At 39.7% G+C, this 26,571-nt stretch overlaps 2 protein-coding genes across 12 annotated transcripts in view; one reads left to right on the top strand and one right to left on the bottom strand.

The window, feature by feature from the left end:
* WAC (WW domain containing adaptor with coiled-coil) overlaps positions 1-25,096 on the bottom strand; it is a 56,563-nt gene extending 31,467 nt beyond the window's left edge. For all 3 annotated transcript variants that reach the window (XM_066199555.1, XM_066199565.1, XM_066199574.1), the window contains exons 1-7: positions 24,795-25,096; positions 24,624-24,660; positions 23,047-23,242; positions 5,091-5,197; positions 4,219-4,334; positions 3,523-3,635; positions 1,785-2,093 (exon numbers count right to left, since the gene is read on the bottom strand). In XM_066199555.1, coding sequence (XP_066055652.1) covers positions 1,785-2,093; positions 3,523-3,635; positions 4,219-4,334; positions 5,091-5,197; positions 23,047-23,242; positions 24,624-24,660; positions 24,795-24,835 — 919 coding nt within the window. In that variant the 5' untranslated portion in view covers positions 24,836-25,096. The remainder of the gene's footprint in view (positions 1-1,784; positions 2,094-3,522; positions 3,636-4,218; positions 4,335-5,090; positions 5,198-23,046; positions 23,243-24,623; positions 24,661-24,794) is intronic.
* A 404-nt stretch (positions 25,097-25,500) lies between these two features.
* The window catches only part of LOC136298674 (microtubule nucleation factor SSNA1-like), a 41,122-nt gene continuing 40,051 nt past the window's right edge, over positions 25,501-26,571 (top strand). For 4 of the 9 annotated variants that reach the window (XR_010723352.1, XR_010723351.1, XM_066199630.1 and 1 more), the window contains exon 1: positions 25,501-25,609. The gene's annotated coding sequence lies outside the window, so the exon portion shown is untranslated. Of the gene's footprint in view, positions 25,610-25,796; positions 25,820-26,274; positions 26,298-26,571 lie in introns of those variants that run through there. The other 5 variants (XR_010723349.1, XM_066199585.1, XM_066199601.1 and 2 more) reach the window with 4 other exon arrangements.

Here is a 26,571-nt window from a genome sequence, read left to right as displayed (position 1 = left end):
ATCTAAGAATACAGAAATTCAGTGAATTATTTAATATGGAACCATCCATGGTAATATGGATTCTAAAGTAAGATTTACAGTATTAAGACTGCCCAGTGTGATTGTTTTCAGTATTATACCCAGCTGTACATTCTCAAATTAATGTTGTATGTAAGAAGTGCTGGAACTCTTTGCCAACATCTGTAGCAGTTGTCGGAATGGGAAGTTCCTTCAATTGCTGTAAGAGTCAGCTATTCAATCAATGAAGATGTGCAGTAAAGCAGCAAAAGAATATCCAGTATGAAATCTGATCACACACCAAACTGGAATCAAGAATGTGCCAGAACTGAATAATAATAAAGGGGGGTTTTAAAGTGTATTTTAAATATAGAAATGGAAATGGAGTAGATGCACTACAGGAAAGAACACTTGACATGGATGTTTTGTGCTACAACGTGTACAAGTGCATCAAACTGCAATTAGAAAATAGAGGCTTAACTGAAGCAGGTAACTACAACACTCAGTAAAAGAACCATGCTTGAACTACTACACCTGACTTTGTGCTTTAATGTGTTGAATAGGAAAAGGCTTGCTGAACATAACCTGTTCCTCTGTAGTTTACAGTCAGTATTCATGACCCAGGTTATGCAAAAATTGCACAAAGTGTCAAGAAAAAAATCTTAAAAATTTTCTTTACACGCACAATTGTCTTATAGTATTTGTCAGTGTATGCTATTGTTTAAGTATTTTGGGTGGCCAGCTGTTCTTAAGTCTGTGCAGAAGTTGGAACTCTTCAATAAACAGAATTGGAAGACTCGAAAACAAACACAGAGTACTAGACCAGTGTCAGACCAGAGTCTGTTTTGGTCTTCTTCTTAGAACTATTTAACCAGGGCAAGTCGCCAGTATGGACAGGGCAAAAAGCCATCTTTCAAAAAAAGAATTCAATTACATAGTAATTATACAGTATTTTAAATTAAAACACAACATGATTATCAAAAATTACTTTTCTCCCTCCCAAAGCCCTCAAAATAGAATTTTCTTAGACAATACCAGTGTCTTAAAACTCAACTACACTGAAGTAACTCACTATCATTAATGACACACATCTCATTCTCACAATCTTCTTGAGCTCTTCATCCCTAATAATGAAGTAAATCTAACTAAAAGACAAGTCTGAAAGGTCACAAACAATGCACAGTGAAGTCCTAATCTTCGCTTGACTCTAACTGTATCTAACAGGTATTATCAGGTAACAGAAACACATCCTATCAGAGATTTAGAACTGAAGTCCAACATTTCTCAACAAACAGATCAAAACAGATCAGCTCTTACAAACATGTAGAGAACTCTTGCTTTCTGTAAGAACTGTGCTTGTGTTGATTGAAAGGTTTGACACTGGCATTCCAAACAATAACAGCAGTTCATAAAACATAATGGTCCAAAATGACTTTCAAATTGTGTAACTACATTACAACTCAAATAAATGGCAAAGATCCAAAACAACAGAGAAGACAAGAATTAAAATATGTTCTACAAAAACACATCTTTCAAATTATCATTTGAAATGTTAATTTGCAGAATAAGCCAGTAAATAGTAAATATCACAGTGTCAATTTGAAGTTGTATAAGATAGAGCAAACGAGGTTTAGGGGAAAATAAACACATAAAAACAGTAATCAGGTTCTAAGCACATACAATCAAACAGGAAAAAAATCTTTGAATTCTAGTACTAACATACTTCAAACAAGCAATGTAATGCAAAGCATCATTTTGAATACCAGAGGGAATTTCATCAGACATACCTTTTCTCTCTGTTTTCTGTGCAGGGATGGAAGATGTGGATGTAGACAGTTTTGATAAAGTAGATGCTCCATTAGCATCAAAGGATTTCTTTGGCTGGTGATCAGATTGTAGAGAAAATGGACTAGGAGGAACAGTGCTTGGGGTAGCAGTTGGATGAACCACTGGTTTGATGGGATGCTGTACTGGAGTAGAACTACTGTGAGTCTCTGCTCTTGGCAGTCTGTAGTCTCTGTCATTGTGCCTGCTTGTTTGAGATAAAATATTCTGTGGGAGCATACTGCTGGTGTCACTGGAATGCTTGTCTTCCACTTTTTACAGGATTCCCCAAGTAATGTTGCAATAAGAAAAAAAAAGATTAAATTAGAAACAAGTCTAAGATTGCAGTGACTGATTAATAACAGCTGCACACCAACAACTAGAGCTGATTGAATTTATGATTAAAAAAAGCCTCAAGTAGATCAGCATAAAAAGGGCAAAATTTAATTCTACTCACTGGCAAAATGCATTTTCTCTGACCTTTGCTTGATTTAGAGTTCCGGTTAAGCACTGTGTTTTGATGCAAGGCTGCTTTATAACGAGTGTTACAGTCAAGTTAACTTTTGAAGTCCCCTAAAAAGATCTAAATCAAGATCTATTATTTCCATCTTGTATTTAGTGTGAAGAGATAATTTGTGCCATTTTTCTTTCGTTCATCAAAAACCCTGAACATCAAGTATAATTTAATGGTTTCACATTATAGCCTTCAAAGAATTCCTCTTCAAGTCACCTGAGTACTACTAAAACAAAAACTTACAGCTAATTCAAGACATTTATATATATTAAATGAATGACTAATCTGCACTGGTTACATGATCATAGACTTTATAATATGCTACTCGTTGAACATACCAAGTAAACACAGAGTAATTCTTTTTATAGATTCTTACATTTTCACCTGTCACAAAACAAATACTCACTGCATTATGCATGACTGCTATCTTTTTGCAGCATCCAGTATATTTTAGCATATGCAGTAAGTTTCAGTGTACACAGAAAAATACCCCTTTATACATCTCCACCTTGTCAAACCCAAAGAGCGTGGGTGAAGAATACTTTGGCTTCTACTTTTAAACTACACTGAGAACTATGCTACAAATTTACCCTAACTACATCAGCACACAGACAGAATCCCTCAGTACAACTACTTTCCAGAAGAAAACTGACAAAGATAAAAGCTAGGTATCAGGACAAAAATCTCCAAGTTGCAGAAATTTATAGTCCAGGAAAAGTTTTGCTAAGAGTATTGGTGAGGTAAAAATAAGCTCTCAATAACACACACAAGCCTCTGAAAACCCTGGTATCAAAATCCATTGAATTAGGTTATTATTTTTAGATGTGGAATCTTTATTTTTAAGGTCAGAATATGACAGTAGCAGATCTCAATGATCACGACACTCCAACTAAACTACAGATTATGCAAGCTGTTTAAGTAACTACCCATGAAGATAATTAAACTCGACCGTAAAAGCCACAAAAAGGAGGAGCACCATAAAAAGCATTAAGCAAGTGTTGCACCAGTAAAGTTATTTAAAGAAACAACATTTGGGAGAGTTAACTGTGCTATCCACTTTGGCTTTTATACAGGAAAAGATGAGAAAAAGAGCTAAGGAAAGGGATTTTTTACAATTTTTGAAGTTTGGAAAAGAAAACAGTAATGCAAACAAGGCAAGAATGTATTGCTGTAAAAAAACCACATACTTCCACTGGCAAACCCACTGGCAGCTGTCGCCTGCATCACCTCTCTTCTGTAATCCCTATCTTTTGGAAAACTGTTAACTGACATTTTGCTTGCTTCTTTTTGTCTCTGCTCTCTGAAGAAAAGAGAACAAAAGTCAGGTAAGAACTTGCATTATCTAACAATGTAACAGTTTCTGTAACTTATATCAGATTAATTAAACTGTTAAGGGCTTGCTGCTACAGGTGGGGTTAGCAAACTCCAGCCACTGCTTCCTTACATCTGTGCTTGTTGAAGCTCACAATATACCAGTTCAGCTATCTAATCTTGTAAAAAAAAAAAAAAAAGCACCCAAAAAAAACCCACCCCAAAACAAAACACTAAAAGCAACACTCACCAAAAAAACCCCAAACCAAACCCCAAAACAAGCAAACAAACCTCAAAACAAAACAAAAACCAAACCAACCAACTCCCCCCGCCCCCAAACACCACCACCATCACCCAAAAAATCATCGCCACACAAACCAACCATACTTCCCTCTCAGGCTCTGGACTGCCAAGGGATAAAAGAGGTGCCAGGGGTCATGGTAAGGGTAGGAACACAGCAGACTTAGAGCACAATCTTCTACAGCAGTAATCTATTAGATAAGCTCAACTGCTCTGAAATGTGCTTAAGAATATTTGTTCTTTACACAATTAAAACCAATACAAACACATACCTTTCCAGCCACTCTTTTGGTTTTTCCCATTGGGAAACTTCTGTTCGGCAGTTGTAGTAGTATTTTTTGCCTGAAGAGCTGATGTGTTCAGACCAATCATCCGCAGAATCATAAGCCTTTAAAATACAAACAGTGTTGGACAAAAGACTACTTGAGAGCTTAAACATACAAATTCAATAGCTTTCACTGCTTTTACAACTACATGGCACCCTTTAACGTACCCATATCATTACTTTCCACCACCTCTAAATGCCCATTTCACTGACAGCTTTGACACATGACCAGGAGCCTCCTGCTGCATTCTGCAATAGTTTTCTCTGGTTTATTCCCATCAAACCCCTTAAAAATCTCATAGTATATTTAGTGGGATACAGTAAGGTCAATAATGTTAACATTAGTTTCCTTCACTTTACAACAGCCTCAAAATTACTGTATTTTCAAAATTTTTCTACCGATCACAAATTTACCGATTTTGGTTTTGGGCAATTTTTTACAAACGCCACTCTGACTACTAAATCTTTGATACTGAAGTGACAAAAATTCACAATATGTAATGTATTTCAAATAGGTTAAATCATACTGTCTACTCTAGATTTACCACAAATTCATGGAAAATATTTCTGAATCTATGCCATTTAAATCATCTAGTATTTTAAAATTAATGACAGGTAACTAAAAGCTCTAATGATTACCCCATTAGAATAGTTTTAAAACATATGACAACTTCAGGTTGGGTTTACAGTGTGTTTATAAAATAAAGACTGATGTTGGAAAACTCAAGAACAATGTACATGCTGCCTTAGACAAAATTATAAAATATGGTGGGTATGAACAGGGCAACACAGGGATTAAAATCAATCACAAATACTCACTGCATCTGAAGTTTTGCTTGGATTATTGCTGGGATTAGAAGAATGTGAATTTGAACTATGAAGAGCACTGTGGTTATGTGAATTTTCTTGTGGAGAGTAACTGGTCCCTGAAAGGAAAGAGAAAGACTATTCGCCATGTATGCTTTCAAAGAAATCAACCATCTGCATTCTAAGGAGGTGGAAGGGGAAAGAAGAGGGGAGAAGGCAAGTTGCCCAAAACCTGGATCACATCATAGTTCAGATGCAGAAGTATTTCAAGAAACCACATGCACATTTCTTTTTCACATAACACAAAACTCACTTTGATTTTACAATTAATGTAGTTTGTCCCTTCACCGGTCTAACTCTCAAACTTTATTCCATTACTAGCGAACAAATAGCCTTTATAATTTTGATGCTTGTAAGAGCCCTAACATCCCAATTCAGATATTAACAGCTGTTTTCTCCTCAACATTAGATCAGAAAATTTAAATACGTTTATCAACAGCCTACATGGTTGCATAAAATCAGGTTTCAAGTTTACTGAAATAATGTTGTTTTCTTAAAACTATTGTTTTCTTCTGAGACTATTTGTTATTAGTTCCAGGTAACTATTTCTGTTTATGCATACCAAGCAGACTAAATTTTCCTGCACCTCAGTGTCTGCAATAAAGGTACTGACATCTAGAACACCAAAAGCAGCACTTCCCAAACCACCATCTGCTTCTGGCCCCCTACCAACTACTCCTCAAGGCAACTTGGTTTTCCTCAATGTGAAAATACTTCAACAGCTGAAATGAGATAGGAGATAACTCTAAACATCTTTTAAATCTGTTTTTGTGCATAAGCTCAAGTCTCCTGAACAGTTCCATCTACAATTAAACAAGGACACCCACTCCACTCTGCAATCTTCTTTTAAATTTCCTGCTCTTAAAGCCTCCTTTCTCTAAAATCTCTAAGCAAGTAAAAACTCTTCATTATCCTTGATGAGATTTAAATGTTCACGTAAATCACACCAAACTAAGAAAAATAATTTTCTTACACATTTCAGGGAAAAACCTAGATATGGCAAATATAACACTCTCCCAGCCTTTATTTTCCCTTTTCCTACTCAGAAATTTCTCAATACCCAGGGGTACTACATGAAGTACCATTAGCTTCACAAGTTGTATAGCAATCTAAACATGAAGTCAAAGTGATTTGAAAATGGCAGAGACTTTAACTTATGGGCAATTAAAGTAAAGGACTGATAGGTAGGAGTGAATGGAGTCATAAAAAAATAACACAATTGTTTCAAAGTCTTCCAAGAGCAACACATACAGAACACGACTGAATGACACAGTATGGTGCAAAATGAGAGCCATTAGAATGCAAATTCTGTCTTCTGAGCTTTCTAACTACACAAGCAGCGAAAAAATTACTGTTTCAAACTTCTTTCTCTCCACCTTTAACCCTGCCGGTTAGAAAAACAGCCCACCACAAAAGCAAAGAGGTACACCACCACCAAACTGTTTAGTACCCTACAAAGGTTAAAGGTCAATTTGCACAAACATGAATTACTGCAACCTGAACCAGCACTACCTCAAAACCTTTCCCTACACCATGTTGGCTAAAACTGTATGTTATTCTCTGTAAAGATAGAAGGGGGGAAAAATAAGGAAAACAGAGTAAGTCTCATACTCAAATACAGTCTTTCAAAAGCTATACCAAAATCCTACACCAAAAGTATCTTGCATGCTCACAGCCCAGCAGAATGACAGCACGTTGGCAAGTTAGGCTTGTCAAAGTAATACTTACAACCATCACACACTTGTGATGTGCAGGCATAATGACAAATACAAGAAACCATTTACAGATGCATTTGATTCCCCCAGATGTAAGTAGTATAATTACAAAACTGTATGCTTTAGTTAAACCAACAGTCTCAAATGATTTTTGGACACTGATTATGCAGTGAAATAGCCGCTTAATATTTTTGTATTAGCCATTCTTTTAGTCTGTATTTACTATATCCTTCTACTGAGATAAAAAGCATTAAAATTTCTTCATGTATTTTTGTAGGTTGTTCAACACAGACATCTTTTAATTAATTTCTACTATGAGGTAAAAATCATCTCCCTTTTTCAAGGAAAAACATGAGATGAAAATTTACCAGATGACTTTGTTTGAACAGTCCCTTCAAAACATCAGAAAGCACCAATGCATTTAATTTACTGTAATCCTGTACCATGGATGCAGTATCACTACATTTTGTTCAGCATGCTCAAGATGTACATGGTGATTTTTAAACACTGTAGTGCCCTAAATACACCACCACCGTGAATCTTATCTACCAGGTATTTTTGCAAACATTAGAAAGAGCCAACAACATACCTATTACATCAGTAAAATATTGCAAAGCCAATTCTATCCAACCCGTAAAGAAATCCCTCAAATTCACTCTGCAGACTTTCAGAACTTACATGGTGTATCAGCTCAGCAGAATGCCCCCATTTCACACTGTGCCCAGCCCCAGTACTGAGTCACCAAGCGCTCTGCAAGAGTATCAGAGCAGCTGCAGCAAGTCACACCCACCTCCAGCTGGCCCCGATAGGAGAACACCTACAATGCAGAGGTTTCCTCAGGAGGGGCCCCATGGCCTCTCTGAGCTGCAGTCCTCCCAGACTGTCCACCCACACACTCCATCCATCAGGAATACTGTTCTACCTGAGCTGGCCTCAGGTGCAAAAAAACTAATCTTGGCTGCTCCAGCAATGCCGACTGCCTCGGGTCACCAGGACAAGCGCTGTGGGCATTTACAGGGCCAGCCATAAATACATACTGATGGTGCCTGGGACTGTTACACAGGGCAACCACAGGTGAGGGTTCACCACCCCATACCTCCGTTCTGTTTTACACATAATACCACTTTATGTTTCGATCTGTACCCAAACTTCAGGAATGAGCATACAAAAGGACAGCCGAGCTGCTTGCTGTTGGAAAGCTTACAAGAAGCAAAGCAGATGATCCTCTGGAGAACAAGAATTTTAGGCACTTCAAACAAGGACTTAAACACTGTATGTAAACATGACAACCATATTACCAAATTACCTTTTTATACTGAGGCAGCAAGGTTTTACTATGTGGTTAAATCTGTGCACAGCAGTCATCTAGGAACCTGACAACCCAGCCAAGCAAGCAGTGCCAGCTCAAGTTGTCTGGGAAAGTCGCTGAAGATGTTTAAAAGGCCAGAAAGCAACTCACAAGCAGAAAACAAGGGGGTTCCCCTCACTGGAACACTAATTAACAAAGCCTAACCCCGAGCCATTTTAAGGTGGCTGTGACTTGCCACCAGCTCTGCATCTCCCAGCTGCATGTGTAGCAAAGAAGATCACAAGAACACGATCACCAAGACTAGTCCATACCCCAGAAACAGGCCAGATAAGGTAGCGAGCATACTACTGTTCCTTGAGACAGATCCTTGTGGCACTTCACACCTTTCCCTCTTACAGTTAGACTTCCTTAGTAGCTACACTTTCTTCAGGAAAGAGGAACAAAGACTTGTTTTTGCACTCCTTATTAGCATATTTTCAGGTTTAGCAATTGCTAATACATATCTTCGATGCACCGTAAGGAAATTCATACCATGTTAGAAATCCCTCAATTCAGTTTCAGAACTCCCCATGGAAATGTTTACTGCACAATTGCAGTGAGTTTCTTCAGTTTAATCGTTATTTTGAAAGTAGCTGAAGCTGGAAAGACCTACTCCTAACTGGAAGACGGCCAACAAGGGCATCAGTCCTACAAGTTACATAAAACTGTAGTGGTGCAACTGTGTAAGCAAGTCTCCCCTAGTGATGAACAAGTCATAGGGCAGGTCAGAGTCAAGGTTAAAACACCACAGCTACCTCCTGGTCTTTCCAACAAAAATCACATCTTCCTTACTAATGCATGAAAATCACCAGAAAGCACAAAGAGCAAGGGTCTGGAAACCAATTCGAAACTGACTTAATGCCTACCACAGATTTGAGATTCTGTTATACTAGGACTCATTTTAATGTTTTTGTAAGTTGTTTCCATATCCCAACTGCTGAATCCTAAACACTCTGAACTGCAACAAGGGTTCAAAACTATGCTGGACTTGAAACACAGATTAAACCCATGATGAAATAAGAATACTCCATTCTGCAACACAGTCAACTTTCTCTAGCAATTATTACATTTAAGTAGCATCTCCATTAACACCACTTCAATTCTGAAAGTATAAGAAGTTCAAATTTTGAGTTAACTAAGGATCAGACTGTTCTAATAAAGCACCTGGTTTCCTTCCCTCTTCCCCTGCCATCTTTCAAGACCAAACCAAAACTCCTTTGCAAAACTTGTATTTACAACATCCACCTGAAACCACCTAAAATACACTTTCCTGCCACTTGATTAAAATAATCTAATACATGACTGTGCATTCCCCACCATCCTCTGGCATCCAAGTATCTTAGTCTCTTTTTGGTTCGCAACATTGTACAGCATCAAAATCGTAAAATCTCCAACTGAAACGCACAAGTTGGAACAGAGAGACATAAGAGCTGCAGTACTGTTGCACCACATCACAGTTAACTTGACACAGTTCACCACTGACAGAGCATTTATGTTTTTCTTTTTAGCCACAAAAATACCTTGCTAATATCCTAACTCTCATTTTGTCCATACTAAAAAGTGTCAGTGTCAATACAAAACGAAGCAAGTTTACCTAAAGTACTCACCAGCTGGAACTCAAAGACTGTCTGCTCCTCCAGCCCCGCCAGAGGAAACAGGGCTTCAGGAAGGTTTTAGCAGAGTTACCATTTCTGTGCCCACATACTCGGCATGCAGAAAGAAACACTGGGCAGCAGAAAAGCGAGGAACGTCATTTGTGACAACTCCACCCATACTTTCTATGTCTCCATGTTCCACCTCTCAGCCAACATGCAACCAAATTCATTAAACTACACATAGTATCAGAATCTGAACTTCCTCAAAAGAACAAACGCTGCCAAGTAACAGATACTGATTAGTTGTTAACAGAGAAAACTTTAACAGCAAGATAGTTTATGGTGGTGATATTATATGGGGATAACTAATTAAGAAGATTTCTTCAAACAGTAAAAATTATAGAAATTTATCTAGGATATGCTTAAATTAAAATGCCTGAAGTGTATTTCAACTAGCTTTGTTACTTCAGTGCAAACCTTTGTGCAGAACACTTTCTGAAGTACTGCATATGGGAGAAAATAAAGCAACACAATAGGAACACAATACCCAACATGCCAGCAGTAACAGAACAGCCTACCATGGTCTTTTTGATTTGCCAAATATAAAAGTGGTATGACGAAACAATTTTTCTTCACTGCATTTTTATGTGGCCTGGTGGACTGAAATAAATGTGGCTGCCTTCCACATGCAACCAAAGGCATAAAAACTTGCAATTTTCCTAGCAGAGCAGTGGCCTCAGAGAATACACCAACTGTGCAGTAACATTTTCCAGAAATTCATAACTTACTAAGCTGAATGCACAATGCTCTGCCAAAAAAGAAAATCTAGCCTGATTACTGTACTGCTCAACTACATACTCAATATGCCCCCCCCAAATCAATGTTTTATACAAGCCAACAAGTGGCTCTATTGAGCAAAAAAACTTACAAAGCCTTATTGCATTCCCTACCCTTCTCTCCTGCGACACTGCCAATCCAGGACAGCAAAGTCTGTACTGTTCTGCAATATCCAGTTCACAGGGTCATCATTCCAAGGTAAATAAGCTCTCTTCTTCTCCAAGTTACCATTCACAAAGAATTTCACAGACATCGGCTAAAAACATTACTATAAACAGACCAGGAGTTATACATACATGGAGCGGCACAAATGACCAATAGCAGATGAAAATTGTACTATTAACATATAGTTTTATTCATAATAGAATTTTTTTCTAAAATCATAGTAAAGTGCACTCCAGACACTTTGAGAAGGAAAAGTGAGAAGCAGTAAACTAATGAAAGTCAAGGACTCATTTTACTAATGCAAATGCATTACTGATTATTAAAAAATGAAAAATATAACGTTAAATCTTACACATTGCATAATGTACAGTAAAATCCATTTTACTCTTTGCAGCTTACTTTTTTAATTAGTTTTACTCAATTTATTTCAGAAATTGAAGTTCGATTTTAGGGCAAACAGACTAAACTGCTCTAAAAAGAACACCAAGTTATTCCTGCCCACCAAAAAGGAAAGCAAAAGGTAATAAAATGCCACAAACTAAATTCAAACTTTGAGTTTTCAAATAATAATTCAGGGTTTTACTACTCCAGCAGTTTTCCTAGGATTGTACTTCAGCCTAAATGAGTAACACAGCTTGGGCTCTCCTCACTGATAGAGCAGATAAACTTACTTTTGCCTAACCATCCACTCATTTGCTCCCTTCCTTGTTACAGCTACAGCTTAATAATTAAATAATTTTGGGGTTGTTTTCTTTCTCCCCTCAGTCCACTTCCCAGCAGCAATGAGAAATCCCTTTTCAATTTAAGCCACAACTTTGAACATTATCACGTTCACTAACAAGGTCCACTGAATGCAGTGAGCTTCCATATGACCCAGTACTCAAATGTCACAAATCACAGAGCTGAAAAAAGCCTAAGGGATGATAAAATGCATTTTCAACACACTCCAGACAGAATGCCTACCAATTTTCTTCTTCAAAGAAAATCAGTACCTCATCAGTTTCCTCGATACCTCAACTACTGAAATAACAATAAACAAAGACTAGACAAATAATTTTACCATCACCCATAAAGATATTTATTTTTTACTTTGAAGTGGGGTAAACAGTATCATTTGAAAGAATTTGTCTGTTTCTCAGTAATCAAGGCAAATTCCCATCAGCTGCTAAACATTTCAAGTAAGACTCAAAGGTTACTAAAGTAGATTAAACAAATTATAATCTACAAAACGAATTTATGTGATATTAAAAACTATAAGCAGACAACTTTTTCAGATTAAGATTTGTGATTTCCTCCCCATGGGGAACTTTAGGTTCAGGTCACCTAATAAAATAAAAAACTGCTATCAACAACCTCAACACTGCTGAAGATCTACTAAGACACACACTTCATTTGAGATCAATTGATTTGAAAAAGGCATCTTAAGCATTTTCACCCAGGGAAAATGTAAGTACCATAAATTTCAGCAACACAGAGTCATATTCCGAACTCTCTGGCTCATGACACCAGAAGATTTCAGTGTGTTTAACAAAAAACCAAAATCCTTGTTCAACATCACTAATGACAGTCTAAAGTATTTTTAAGCTTGCAACATTAATTAATATTACCATTATTTGTACCAGGAGTGGGACATTGCTCCAATAAGAAAGGAAGCAGGTTGAGAATAAAGTCAAACTCTGCCTTTGTTCTGGACTGTGACTCATAAAGCATTTACATCTCTAATACAGTGTCAGAGACTGCTCAGGAGAGGTTCTCCCGATGTCAAGTAACAGCTTCACAGAGACCTTTTAATTACTCTGACAGCAAAACCAGGCATGTTAAACTGACAGCTGGAACCCTCACCACAAACTAAGAACCACATTATCTGAACTCCACATGGATCAGTACAGCAAACGGACAATGGACTGAATTTCTCCCTTTCAAGCCCTCCTCAGAAACACCCCACAAAACCCACATGAGCCTTCCATGAACACACTGTAATACAGCACTAAGAGAGTCAACCTCAGGGATGGAAGTCCAACAGCACCACAGACTCCTACTTCCAGCAACAACACTTCCACAAAACTGATCAACTAAGAGTAAGCAGAAGACTCAATCTCTATTTCTGATTCACGTTAATTGTTAGTAGATAATTCCAATTTTAGAAGTTTTTCCCTCTCAAAAGCCAAGAAAAAATAGAGAACTCGAGACATTTCTAAAAAAATATATTAGTCATCTGAGGCAAGAGGCACATACTCAAATGCTTCATGAAAACTAGGCTCAAGGGATGATAAACAATTTCTTTAACATTGCAGGAAGGGAGGGGACAAGCATCATACATTTTACTTTTCATTCAAAGAGCTTCTCAAAGAACATTATACATTAGAAGACCCATTGATGTTTGTTAACACACACCTCAGATGGGAGTTACTCAAATGCAGAAACTTTATAAAAACTGAGTATTTAAGTATTTCTGGATTACAAATAGCAGACTAAGACTGTGAAAGACTGACACACCATAACCCAGCCATCACAAATTTTAGTTTGATTAAAATCAGGGGTCATGTAAAACAATTTCTCCTTACAAAGGAGAAGCAAAAGCAATTGACAAACAGCTCTCAGACTACTTCCCCTCCTTCTATGTATCAACAGCACCAAGTTATGACTACCACTCAGAAGCTCCAAACAATTAAGATATGACAACATAATCTGCCTAACAAAATCCACTGAACAAAAGTAAGGTTAATTAAGTACAAGGCCAGGTGGTTTAGCAACTCTCAAATTTCTTTTGATGTTTAGAGGATAGCTCCTTGAGGACAAGAAAGTTTAAACAGAAGACTCTGAATGCACTACTACTTACAAATGAACTTACACTGAATGTTTTCATTACTAGGCGTAGAATAAGGAAGGTGAATCTACAAGTTTTTATGCATACAGGTAGTGCCTTGCAATGACAAATGCTTTTCTTGCGAGCTTCATCCCATCTTAAGTTTCCTTCATCCAAACTGACCACGCACGATCCAGAATCAGCAATTCAACTAGTACATGAGGTTGCAGAAGTACTAAAAAAGGGAATCTGTGTTATAAAACATTACTGCAATCCTGCAAGCCAGTTAGTCACGCACATAACACACCTATATCCTTCATCAGAAACCTGTGGCAGAATCAATGTCTAACCACATTAAAATAAGGCACGAAAAAAAGGCACTGTGTATCTCCCTTCTTAAATGTGTCTTAAAAATAGTAACTGTAAGTCAGATTATCTCAAATTCGTATCTGAAGATACATCAAACACAATAGAAGAACCAACCTCTACTTCAATACCAGATCATTCCTTGAGCGCTACTTTTATTTGCTATTTGAAGAGAACTTTCCTTTCCTCTGAGACTATAGCAGTATCCATGTGTCAATGAAACAGAGAAAGCATTATTTCAGCGAAAATTTAGATATTGATTGCTCTGCCTATAAAGAATTCTGGAATAGTTTTGTTTTCAGAAAGATTATTCTTTTTTTCCTGGACATGTTATTTCTTCACCACAAATGAGCAACCTAACTTGAAAATGCTTAGTATTAAAAGCAGCAATTGGTCAGTACACTTTTACGTAACTTGAGAAATTATTAGGTTTAGGCAAAATACATTTTCAGTTCTGGACATACTTTGCCACACATGTATTTATTACAGTATAAATATGCAACAAGCATAATTTTAATTTCATGCTAACTTATTTTTTAACTGAGAATTGTTTTTCAAAAGAAGAGATGCTAGTAATACTAAAAAAAAAAAAATTACTTTATTACTGTCTTTCACATAGAAGCTCTTCTCTAATAAAGGAATGCTGGCCCACACCTGTGGGAGGAAGCAAAGATGGCAAGAAAGGATTGACCTAAGAATTAATATATATAGTGTTGTGGTTTTAAAAAAAACGGATTCACAGCTTTATTTCAGGCTGGCCCAGCTCAGCTTAACAAAGTTTACCTCAGCTTAACAAAGGTATTGTGCAACAGGGCTTTTAAGCATCTAAAGCACAATAGGTGACAAGACAATTCACCCCTCTTCCCATTAAGTAATTACTGCATACATAAAATTCAACTGGTCTTTCCTGGCACTACCTTACTATAGGAAAATAAGCCTCTTCACAAAAGCTGTGGCTATGTTCACTATCTCAAAATCTATTTTACAATTGTTTGATTGCCTAAGTGTTTCATTACATTTCTCTAGTTAAGTAAGCACTCTCAAAAGTACTATACAAAAACTGCAATCATTATTATCAACAGTGTCTAGCCAGTATGAGATGAACTTTATACTACTTGAATTTGAAGAGGATCATATTATTTCTTGTATTAAAGCAGGCAAAAATAGCATTCTTTCAAATGAACAGTTTTTAAAATTAAGTCTGTGTTAATCTGTCAGCAGCAGGTGTCTGAATGAGGAATCTACTCGAACGACTTAACTAGATGAGATCTCAACTCCTCCCTATGTTGTTCAAGGGGCACAGCTGGCATGAACACACCAGCATCCAGAAGAACATAATTATGTGAAATAAATACAGCAGAAAAAAAAATAGGTAGAGCACATTACCTAACTTGTATTGTGGCATTTATGCACAAATGTGCATTACTTATTATATCTCTTATTTTAAAAAATTCATTGTGGTTTTCTCACATTTTGGAGTGAATAGGTATGTTTGAAACATAAAAATGAGATGAGTAGGACAGACCATAATTTCCTTTCCCTGTTTTTGCTACTGACAGACACGAATAATTGGAAATTCCGCTGCTCCAACAAACTCAGTAACAAATTAGAAAAACACTGAGGAAGGCTGTTGCTTTGGAGGACACAATAAAGCACAACATTTAAGAGATCTGGGAAACCATCGCAGAGGACCTGATCTGTGTAGCTGGGTTGGAACTGTAAATCTGTTTTGTAAAAGTATTTTCAGAAAGCCTGACATGCCTAAATATATATAGCAGGTCACAGAAATTATATTGACAGGTATCAGAAAAGTAATGATTAAAGTTTAAACCAAAAAAAGGCCTTTCCAAGATTTCTGCTGCCCCTCAGACACAGGGAAATAAGTTCATTTAGCTCATTGTTCGTATTTCTGGCTGCCTTTTCCTTGTCATGAAGCACTTGAAAACTGTTTTACATCTCTTTCTTTGAGCGATGACAAAAGGAGGGTATCGGCATTTTTTTGTCATACCTTTGCTGCAGAAACAAAACAAATTATGTTTCAATACTGCAACAGAAAAAATTCCATTTAACTTTGACAGACTGTTCCTCTGCAACTCTCCTTTGTAACAGTCACAGTGAACAACACATGATTATCCCAAACTACTACAGGGCCTAACCATAGGTCTCTAGGCCTCATTTTTCATTAATTTCAAACATAACCTAACATTGCTGCATGCATGGAAAGGTAAGGCAAGGCCACAAAAGCTTAACAGACATCTCTTAATGCATCTGGTAAAAGCAGTGAAGACTCTTGTCAGTCATCTGCTCAAAATTTTCTCTCCCTTTCCAGTGACCTGAAGGACAGAGTTTCCAACTGGACATACCAAGGGGACCCTCATCACTGTCTACAAGTATCTGAATAGGGAGTGTCAGAGGATGGATCCAGGCTCCTTTCAGCAGTGCCCAACAACAGGTCAAGAAGCAATGGGCACAAACTATGGTGCAGGAAGTTCCAACTGAATATGAGAAGAACTTCTTTGCTGTGTGAGTGACCGAGCACTGGAGCAGGTTGCCCAGGGCAGTTGTGGAGCCTCCCTCAATGGAGAGAGTCCAGAACCATCTGGACACAATCCTGCGCCATGTGTTCTAGGATGACTCTGCTTGAGCAGGGAGTTTGGACCAGATCCACTGTGGCCCCTTCCAACCTGACCCACTCTGTGATTATTCTTGACTAGTATTCCATCACTCTACTTCCAGTTAGCAGGCAAGTACAAATTAGTGCCTTAGAATACGCATCTCACTTCACAAGCATGAAAGTAGGAAGAAAAAGGGAAACAGTCCTTATTGAAGAGCTACATAGGGGATGATCTCGCTGTACAGCAGGAGGTTTTTCCCTGAAAATGCCCATGAAATTGCATAAAGGCCTGACTTTGTAAACAAATGCAGTTAACATTGCAAGTTGGGCACCATAAAATTACTATCATTCACAGTAAAGTTATTACAGCATCACCTCCCCTCTCAGCCAAAACAGACGCACAGCATTCTCTTCCAAGTTCTGCACAGCTTCAGTGATACTTGGCTTACTGGACACTTTACACTGCACAGGTAGAAATGGCCAGGAAAACAAACGTAAACTGTCAATAAGAAGTGTTTCACTTAGAAAGCAGCCATGTCCCCAAACATGGTTCAGGAATAATTCTAATCGGGGGCCACTGGGGAATACAGAGCAAAATGCTACATAATTTACAAACTGCTATCTTGGCTACGGCCTAGTAGCAGGCAGCTCATGAGAAAGTAATAGTTTCCATTACTTCTTTTCATCTTCAGAAAAGCAGCCCTAAAGTAGCTTAGTAAACTGTATATTCCAGTTCTGTAAAGTCAGAGGCAAGTAGCATATGTTAAAGCATGATGCTAAGTAAAAGTCATTCCCTTCTGATTAGCTTACATACCAAAAACAATCAAATTCAACGAATTTTGTATATTGTCAGTTATTTTCTCTTTTCCGAAACATAAAATATGTTTATGTGCAGAAGCTTACTAGACCTAGCAGGCAGATTGACTTGAACATACTACATACATTTACAATCCAAGGAATTCTTAAAACTAAGATAAGTATTTGCCTAAACCGAACAACTATAAATGGAAACCTTCAGAGCACCTATTTACAGATATGAATTCTATACTCTCACATATAAGTAAAAACACTAAGTAAAAATTCCCAATATCAAAGTCCTAATAGCAACAGAGTTTGGGAAGCAGCTGCATCAACAGGTTACAAACAAATAGCACTGCTTATTAACATTTGATGCAGCCTCCATTTCAGATCAAGTCTCCCACTAATACATTTTTTACTCTGGCAACCTACACCAGATACTTGAACTTCATTAAGAGAAACAGAGGATTCCACCCACCTACATGAATAAAGACTTAGCATTTAAAACCACCGTATTAATATCACAATTCTTACCTAACATCAATAATATAAAATTAGGGGGTTTTTATCTTCCATTCTGTGCTAGTTAAAAGCAAGCTTTGCAGGTATTTTTCAAAAGCAATTTTCAATATTAACATTCTAAACCTCTGGATTTAAGAAGTACAAACATAAGTTGTATCTTTTACTGTGATTCTATGAGCACATACTTCTCAATTTCTTTTCTACTAGAGATCCTCACAACCGAGTAACACAAAGAAATGGTTATATAACTGATCCTGCAAAAACTCACCTCAGAAATATTGCCAAATCCACTGAGTAAATGGAAAGCTACTTTCTATCTAAAAGTTCTAATCTTGAAAGCAAACCTGAAATTAAAACCCTGTCTGAAGGCAGTAGTAACACTTAAAAAAAAGCTTTTATAAATATCAGAAAACAGAAACTTACTTTTCCCAATTTTTTTTTTAAGTCCAAAGAAAATCTTCTAAAAGGTGAATGATCCTGGAAGCAATTCCGTTTTTCTTAAAAAACAAACCAGCCACCAACCCCTACCTCCTTTAAAGTATCCAAATAGCCATCATTCGAGGAACAGTGAAGTGAATCACTAAATCTACACATGGCTGTTAGGGGTACTCAAAGCATGTTTCATGGAGAGCTCACTTTCCTTTGTGATCAGACTTCTCTCCTCCCAGCTTTGACCATATAGTTATGGTCAGGAAATTATTTTCATAGTAATGATAGTTACTTTAACATTAACAGCAGTTAATAGTAACTACATAGATAGAATCCACTCCAGCTTCTTCTTGAAACCTTCACTATGTTCCATTACTCTCAGACTTGCCTCTTTCCACCTCCCCTGCAATTTCCTCTTTACAAGGCCCATTGCCCAAGCATCTTCCATTCTCTTGTAGCTGCCCTAACACCCCGTTCATTGTTTGTTTCACTGGCCAATGATCACACTGATTTAATCAGCAGTTCCCCCACACTGCCAAGGCTGCCAACACAGGAACCTAACACAGCTCTCTCTTTAGGGTTGCTCGCTATCCCTTTGCTATGAGGACTCTGAACACCTTCAGGAACTAGTGGAAACAAAGCAAACCAACAAAGAATAACAGAAGCTCCCACCACCACTTTGATAAAAATAGGAACTCATTCCTTAAAATATTTCATTCAGCCTCTAACAGCAGTAAGGTTTTTAATCTTAGAACTGTATTAGTCAGGAACAGTGCTCACTGACAAATGTTCTTAATTGCTAATTAAAAAAAAAGAACAACTCACGTGCAGAAGAAAGAGTCACAAAGCTTTAATCATGCTTTAGAATTTAAATATCAGAAGTTATAATCAAGTTTCATTAAAAGAGCCTACACTGCACAACAGCACACAATTCAGCAGATTTCATGCTATGTACATTTACACTCTCCAGTTGTTATTTTAAGCAATTCAGTAAGATCATGGCATGAAACAAAGTTTCAAAGTCTCTTAAACATAAATGCAGCGAAACATGCAGTATTCTCTTCACAATAAGAAACAATTGAGTACAGGTGGCTTAACTGAACTAACCTTTCTTGCAGGAAGTTCTACTGTGTATCTTAGCGGGTCATCCTGCTCCGTACAGTTAAGTAGAAACACCCTTTGCCGTTTTTATAACAAGGACTGCATCTCACATTTTTACTCTTAAATTATACATATCAATATTTCTCCCCTTCATTATTCCCAAACCTACAGAAGTTATCTGGCCTTTTTTGTTTTCTTTCCTGTACACCAGTATCTCACCATTCATGCATTTTAAAAGACCTGCAACAGCCTTCAATACTCAAAGCATGAGAGCCCTCAAATCTTTTATTTCCCTTTTTCTTTAATGGAAACATTTTTCCACATCTGCAAGGCCCTTCATAGTTCTATTCCCCATAAACAATGCTGGCTTTAAGTCCCTATTTGTTACTGTTAAGAAACTTCACACTTGAGCTGGTCTCATAAGACCCCCTAATCTCTTCAAACCCCACACTTGCCTATAGCAGCTGACCTATAAACAAGAGATGCACTGAGGGGGGGAAGCTGCTCATTGTGTTTTAAACACTTGTGTACAGAGACAATGCCCACATGCACAGGGACTTGAAAGCAAGAACAAAGTTAAGGCAGTTCTTTGACATGCTGGATGTACAAGTGCTCTTAGGAAACCAGGGATGTGACAAAAACTTGCAATTACTCCACTGTGTTTAGTCCAAGATAAACTTGGAAGTCTCTCTCCAGAGAACGACTGCCCCTGTACATTCTCTTTCCACAGAAACCATGCAGTAAGCAACTTTGGAAAATGCTTTGTTTGCACTGTATCAGTATGGAGGGATTACCAGGAACACATTTTAAAACCTTAATTGAATTTCTCACCATGGATTACTATTCTACTAAATATTCTGCCATGAATATTACAAAAATAAGCTGTTACAAGAAATAACCTTTATACACATACTAAGGATATTAATAGGAGGTGGTTCTACCATTTTTGACTAATTAATTTTCAATCAATTCTGGCTCTTATATTTTAAATGTGTACACTTAAATCTTGAAATGACATTTGAATTACATTCTGCATTTACCACAAAAACATGAACCAGTCATTACTGAATCAGCATGCTACACCACTGAATCTTCCTGTTTCTCTTCACAGCTAGAATTACTAAGAGATGTTTGGGAGTTCCTGCTAAACATTGAGTTGACAGGGAGAGATCAGGTTAAATTGCTTTATGTTCAGTAGTAATACTCCAAATTTATGTCCTATTCTTTTTTTTCTAAGGTATGAGAGAAGAAGAGATTGTTTGTTTGGGACTTTAATTCAGTTTAGAAAAATAAATACTGGAAATGTTTCAATGAGATTTGCTTTGTTAAGTTCAGCTAGATCACAGGAAGGCAGTAACACCTGTAGTAGTTTCAAATCAAGCAGCACCAATTTTAAAACAATGCACAGCAATTACAAAAAATAAAAACCACTCAACTTCTTTCCTCCTCTACAAAGAATGCAAAAAGAAAACATGACAGACAATTACCGTAGTATCAAAGCAAATTAATACTCTTCTGTCACATAAAGGCTTAAATGAAAAACGTTAGCACTTTTGTAGTGTTTGTCTTTTTTCCACTGTATGTCTCTAATTGCAAAACTAAGGGAATACTATAGCAATAGCAGCCCTTCAGTGTTATTCAACAGACAGAGAAAATGGTAAATTATTTTGTCTTTTGCACATTAGCAATATGCAAATGTCCATTACACTACACCATTTCACCTATGTTTTAACACCTACCTTCAATTCATACTGACAGAAATATTCAGTACATCCAAGACAAATTGATATCCTTCTGCCCACATCTGCTCAGCTTTGGTTTACTACATACAGTACACAGGATTTAACATCATTTTGGTTGTTTTGAATATATTTTACAAAGGTGAAACCGTGGTCAAATTAACCTCACTAATGACACACACACACACAAAAAAACAACTGCTATTTGCATTAAACAGTAAAATGTTCAACTTTTAAAATTAGTAATTTCTCTCAGACTGTTGAAGACTACTTCCTTCTTCCAGTCTGTTAAAACAATGTGAAAACACCTGCTTTCAGATCAGAATAAATGAAACTTTCCACTGTCCTAACAACTAGGAGAAGGTACAGTGGGCTGGTGTTCCTTTCATTTACAAAATTACATATGATTCATTTTCCTTCACCCTGACTGCATGCATACATGCTTCATACCACTCCCCAGCTATTAAATGCAGCTGGACCCTGTAAGAACTTCAGAATGTCTTCCCTACCTTACAACACTTACAACACACAAATAAGCAGATGCACTTCCCCACACAGAGCCTCATCCTCCAGATGTTCCCATAGATGCACGATTCCACTAAAGGCAGCTCCATTCAAGCAGAAAAAAATACTGACTGTAGCAAAACTAAGTAGAATTGTGGGACTAATACCTTTGGACAGGTGAAGAAGCAATAAAAGAGAACACCTCTGTATCCTAAAAGGTAGCACAGAAAAGCAGCATATGGGCATTGTACGTGCATTTAATTCTGAGATTACTACACTTTCAATTATTATCAGATACAATGAAAATCAGTGCATTAACAGAAGAGGCATATTCTTATAATCCATCTATGACACTAACAGTGGTCTACGGAGCCCCAGCAGTAAGTCAAAGGAGGAAAAACAAATAGGATTTGTAAGAATAATTGGGTACCATGAACAAATTTGTGGTGTGGAACTAGTATTTCCTAAAAACGTACTAGAAAGACACTTCTTTTATTTTACTATAACTATTATATCAAGTAAAACTAGTGCAGCAATAAATGTATATGCACATCAGAACAAAGAAGCACTGATTTAAAGCTCCAAATTCTCTGCTTGAATACTTCCCCTTGTACCTTGACACAAAAACCAATAAACAAAAGAACTTTTCCAAATTCAGACAGTAACTGCAATTTTCTAAACTCCAGCTGTTTGTAACCTAACACTTTATTACCTGGAAAATCCTCCTCTTTTCCTAGGAAGCAGGGATACAAAATAAGATCAGTTAAAAAATACTGGGGATATTACTACTGTTTATAAACCTGTAAAAACACAGGAGGCTGACTTGACTGTGAACACACTTCTTAAAGCTTCTGTCAAGAAAGGCTCTAGTATGTGCTACCTTTGATCATCTAATAAGCGTTCTACATAGCAGCTAAATACAAAGAAGCTTTTTCCATTTCTGATGGGGTTAAGTCTATGAAGCATGTACCTACACAGTACACCATCACAACAGACAAAGTCATTAAAAAAGATCCAAAACAGCCAGTATTTATTGCTAATGAAAAAATTTAAAAAAAACTATTTCATGTTATCAAACACTGCAGTATGTCTGAATAAATGAGACATACTAGTTAAAGTAATGAAAAAAAGGGTTCATTTAATCTTTGGGACTATAAGGAAAACTACCATACCTATAAAAACCAGAAAATTATTCTGTGTTACAATGCCTCAATGATTACTTCCAATTAAATTCCCATTTTGGGTTCACTGCAGTCACCCTAGCTGCGTACAAGGCTCATTTAGTGTATGACATCCCCTGAGTGATAACGGCTAATTTTAATGAGAAATTCGTGAATGCTCAAGTAAAAGTTTGTTAAAGATAACTCACCACCATCCCTCTCTCTAACTCTGTGAGTATGCACACTTTTGGCTTTGCTGTGCCCTGTGTTGTCACCGTATTTGTTCTCAGGGCTGTCAGAGCGCCGCAGCATCTTGTTTGGTGGCGAAGGGTCTGTGGTGTCGCGCATCTTGTCATGACGGTGATCACCACCACTGGGGTGACTCTTGGATGAGTACTTAAGAGCCTGGAACACATCACAAGAAAACAGGCGTTCCCATTAGATAGGAAATTTGGGGATTTTTTCTTTCTTCTCTTTCAAAAGTACTTTAAAAAGTTAATTAGTTTTCATTTCCTATTAAAAAAAAATCAGCATTAGTCTTCCTAGTTTTAATTACCTGCATTAAAGCAACAAGTTCTGTAATTAGAACTCAAACCACTTTCTCCCACTATTAAATCCAATGCAACACTTGCAGTTAAGAAGAACCTCATTTCTCTATCTTTTCACTGATAGACTACACACTCTTAGCAGTAAATGGGCCACAGTTCTACTACACTTTCGGGAGAAGAACTAGTCTCCACCTGTTATTAGGAAAACGAATTTAAAGTTACACCAAACCAGTGTAAACACTGAATATGTCCTCCATACTCCAGTCAAGACCATTCGGCTTCAACATTACTTTGAACTTCTGGGATGTTTTTCCAGTACTAATATCCCTGTAACAGATGTAATTTAAAAAAAAAAGTAATTCTAGGGGGCCAAAAGGTGTAATATAATAACTATTCTAAAGTCTTGACCAAAAATTACATGCTCAGCCTCACTTTGACCTGCTTGATTTTGCAGTGTGAACTCCTGAACGGCAAGTGTTTACGTTTACGTGAACTGTCACTGACATCTGCCTTGGACTGCCATACTGCACTTCAGTGATTCAAATACACAGAAATGCAGTAAAACAGTTGACTTCAGGGCCCACAGAGAGTAATATGACAACACACAGCTTTCCACAGACTCAAACCTCGACAACTGGGCTTTTTCAGTAGACACAGCAAAGAAGTGCAGTATCCACCTTACAGAAATCGAAGCTATTGTCGGTAACTGAAGGATTTGATGGTTTCTGAACATGCCTAGCAGCTGGCAACTGCAGAAATTAAGCCTCACATGCAACCCCAAGTTGGTGAGGGTCTAAACCCGTGCCCCGCTCAGGTTACAGCCCACAACAGCAGTTTTGGGGAGAAGAAAGGACTTTGGGAAGGGGGTGAGGAGGTTGGAAGAACAAGACTCCTTTTGTTTTTAGAAGAAAAACATTCACGTCTCCTGGGTCTCCGCTCCACCGCAGGTGACCCCGGCTCCCTCTCCCGCCCCTCGCACCCTCCCCGACTCGAGCCCCGCACGGGTCGCACTAGGCCGCTCCTGCTCGCCCCGGCTCCGCAGGCCTCGGCCGAGCACCAGGGCCCCGTTCCCTGAGCCGGGGCCGCCGCCGCCTCTCGGCCCGGCGGCCCCAGGCCCAGAGCGCCGCCAGGGGCCGGACCGGGGCGGCCGCGGCACCGCGGCCTGCGGCGGCCGCCGGAGCCTCCGCTGGAGTAGCACCCCCCCGTCTCCCCTGCTCCTCCTCCCGGCCCGGCGGTACCTGGTAGGGCTGCGAGTCCCCCCTGCGGTCGTGACAGCTGAGGAAAGAGCGAGAGAAAGAGAGAGAGAGGCGTTAGCGAGCACCCGTTACCGGCCCCGCGGCCGGGCCGAACATGGCGGAGGGGGGGGGGGGGGCGGCCCCGCGGGGCCGGGGGGGGGAGACTGAATTTACCCATCACTGAGTCTCTGCTGTTTCCTCGCATACATTACCATCAATGCCCGGCCTGTGTGTGTGAGGGTGAGGGGACCAGGAGGGCACGGCCGCGGCCGGGCCACAGGCGCCGAGGGGGGAGGCGGGGGCGGCAGCGCTCCGGGGGCAGGGGCGGGGGAAGGGGGCGGCTCGGGCAGCTCGGCTGGAGCGGCGCTCACGGGCCCATCGCCTCGAGAGGGGAGACGCCGGCAGCTCGGCCCCGCGCGCGCTGAGACACACCGGGAGCACCGACTCGGCCACCGCCTCCCCCCGCCGCGCCCGCCGCCGCCGCCGCCGCTCCAACTACATCCGGGGAACTCGGGCGACGCCGCGCTCGGTCAACGTCGGCTCTTTCCGGCTCTTTCCGACGCGCTCCGTCCCCTCTGTCCCCTTTGCTCTCGGGCGACTCTGCCTTCGGTAAACATCGGCTGCCTCCGCCGAACCCGACGCCCCTCAGTCCCTCCCTTCGGCAAACATCGGCTGCCTCCGCCGAGCACGACGCCCTTCAGTCCCTCCCTTCGGCAAACATCGGCTCCTTCCGTAACGCTCGGCCCTCCCGCCTCGGCCCACTCTCCCGATCGCTACTTGTCTTCGGAAAACATCGCGTTTTTCCGGAGAGACGTTTCCGCGCGGCCGTCGGGGCGGCGCCGCGTTCGGAAGGGCTCGGGTATTTCCGTGACCCCTCTCGGGCCGGCGCGGCCGTTGGCGGGCGCACGGGGCCGGTTAGCCGAGGGCAGCGCGGCCTCGGTGGCAGAGCCGCTCCCTCGGTGGGGAGGAATCGCGATCCTGCCAGGCAGGTGGGGGCTACAGGGGGAATTTCGGGGGGGAGATAGAAATGGGAAGGTCTCCTCTTACCTACCCCCCTCCTCCCCTTCCGCCCGGGCACCCGATATACAGGCAGGAGCCATTTTGTGCGCGACGCGTGTTCCGCGGGGCCGCGCTCGGCGGCTAGGAGGGTGTTAAAATGTCCCTGGGTCGGCGGCCGCGCGGCTCGGGCCTTGGCCCTGGTGTGTCTTCAGAGGGTGTGAGCGGCGGGCGAAGGGCATCGTCGTGGCCCCGGCACACGCGTTCCCGGTCACCCCCGTGTGCGGGGAGCTCCGGGCGCTCGCTGTGTCGGGATGACTCCCTGCTGTTGTCAGTGCCTGCTGAGCCCCTTAGGGTGGTGCCCGGTGACAGGACGAGGAGCGATGGCCATAAACTAAAACACAAGTTTCACCTCAGCATGAGGAAGAACTTCCTCGTGTTGAGGGTGGAAGAGCACTGGAATGGGTTGCCCGGGAAGGGCGTGGAGTCTCCCTCTGCGGAGACATTCAGAACCCACTTGGATGCTCCAGGTGACCTTGTCTTGCCAGGGGGTTGGACTGGATGATCTCCAGAAGTCCCTTCCAGCCCGAACCACTCTGTGATTCTGGAATTTTTGCTTATTTCTGAGCAGGCCCTCGAAGTTTGAGGTACAGAACATCCTATATTCAGGATTGTATAAAGGTATTATAAAACATATCCTAGATACTTTGATACCATTGCCATGACAGTGTTATAGGAGCCAGCAGTTTTCAGTAAAGGTTTAAGAGCATATGCCAGATTTTGTGCTGTCCCCTTCCTGAAAAGGGAAGAGATGTGGCATATCTCGGAGTGGGCATGTTAACGTTAAGCAGAGAACCTTCCCGCCGTGGCTCTGTCTGCTAGTGAAGCATTATTTATGGCAACACTCTTACAGATTTTTTTTCTGTTTCTTTGTTTGTTTGTTTTCCTTTGATTG

The sequence above is a fragment of the Chamaea fasciata genome, unplaced genomic scaffold (genome assembly GCF_029207755.1).
Source record: "Chamaea fasciata isolate MVZ Bird 193981 ecotype frontalis unplaced genomic scaffold, bChaFas1.0.hap1 SCAF_1, whole genome shotgun sequence".
Classification (NCBI taxonomy): Eukaryota; Metazoa; Chordata; class Aves; order Passeriformes; family Sylviidae; genus Chamaea; species Chamaea fasciata.
Note: the sequence above shows the minus strand (reverse complement) of the source record. Positions and strands in the feature narration are given on the sequence as shown.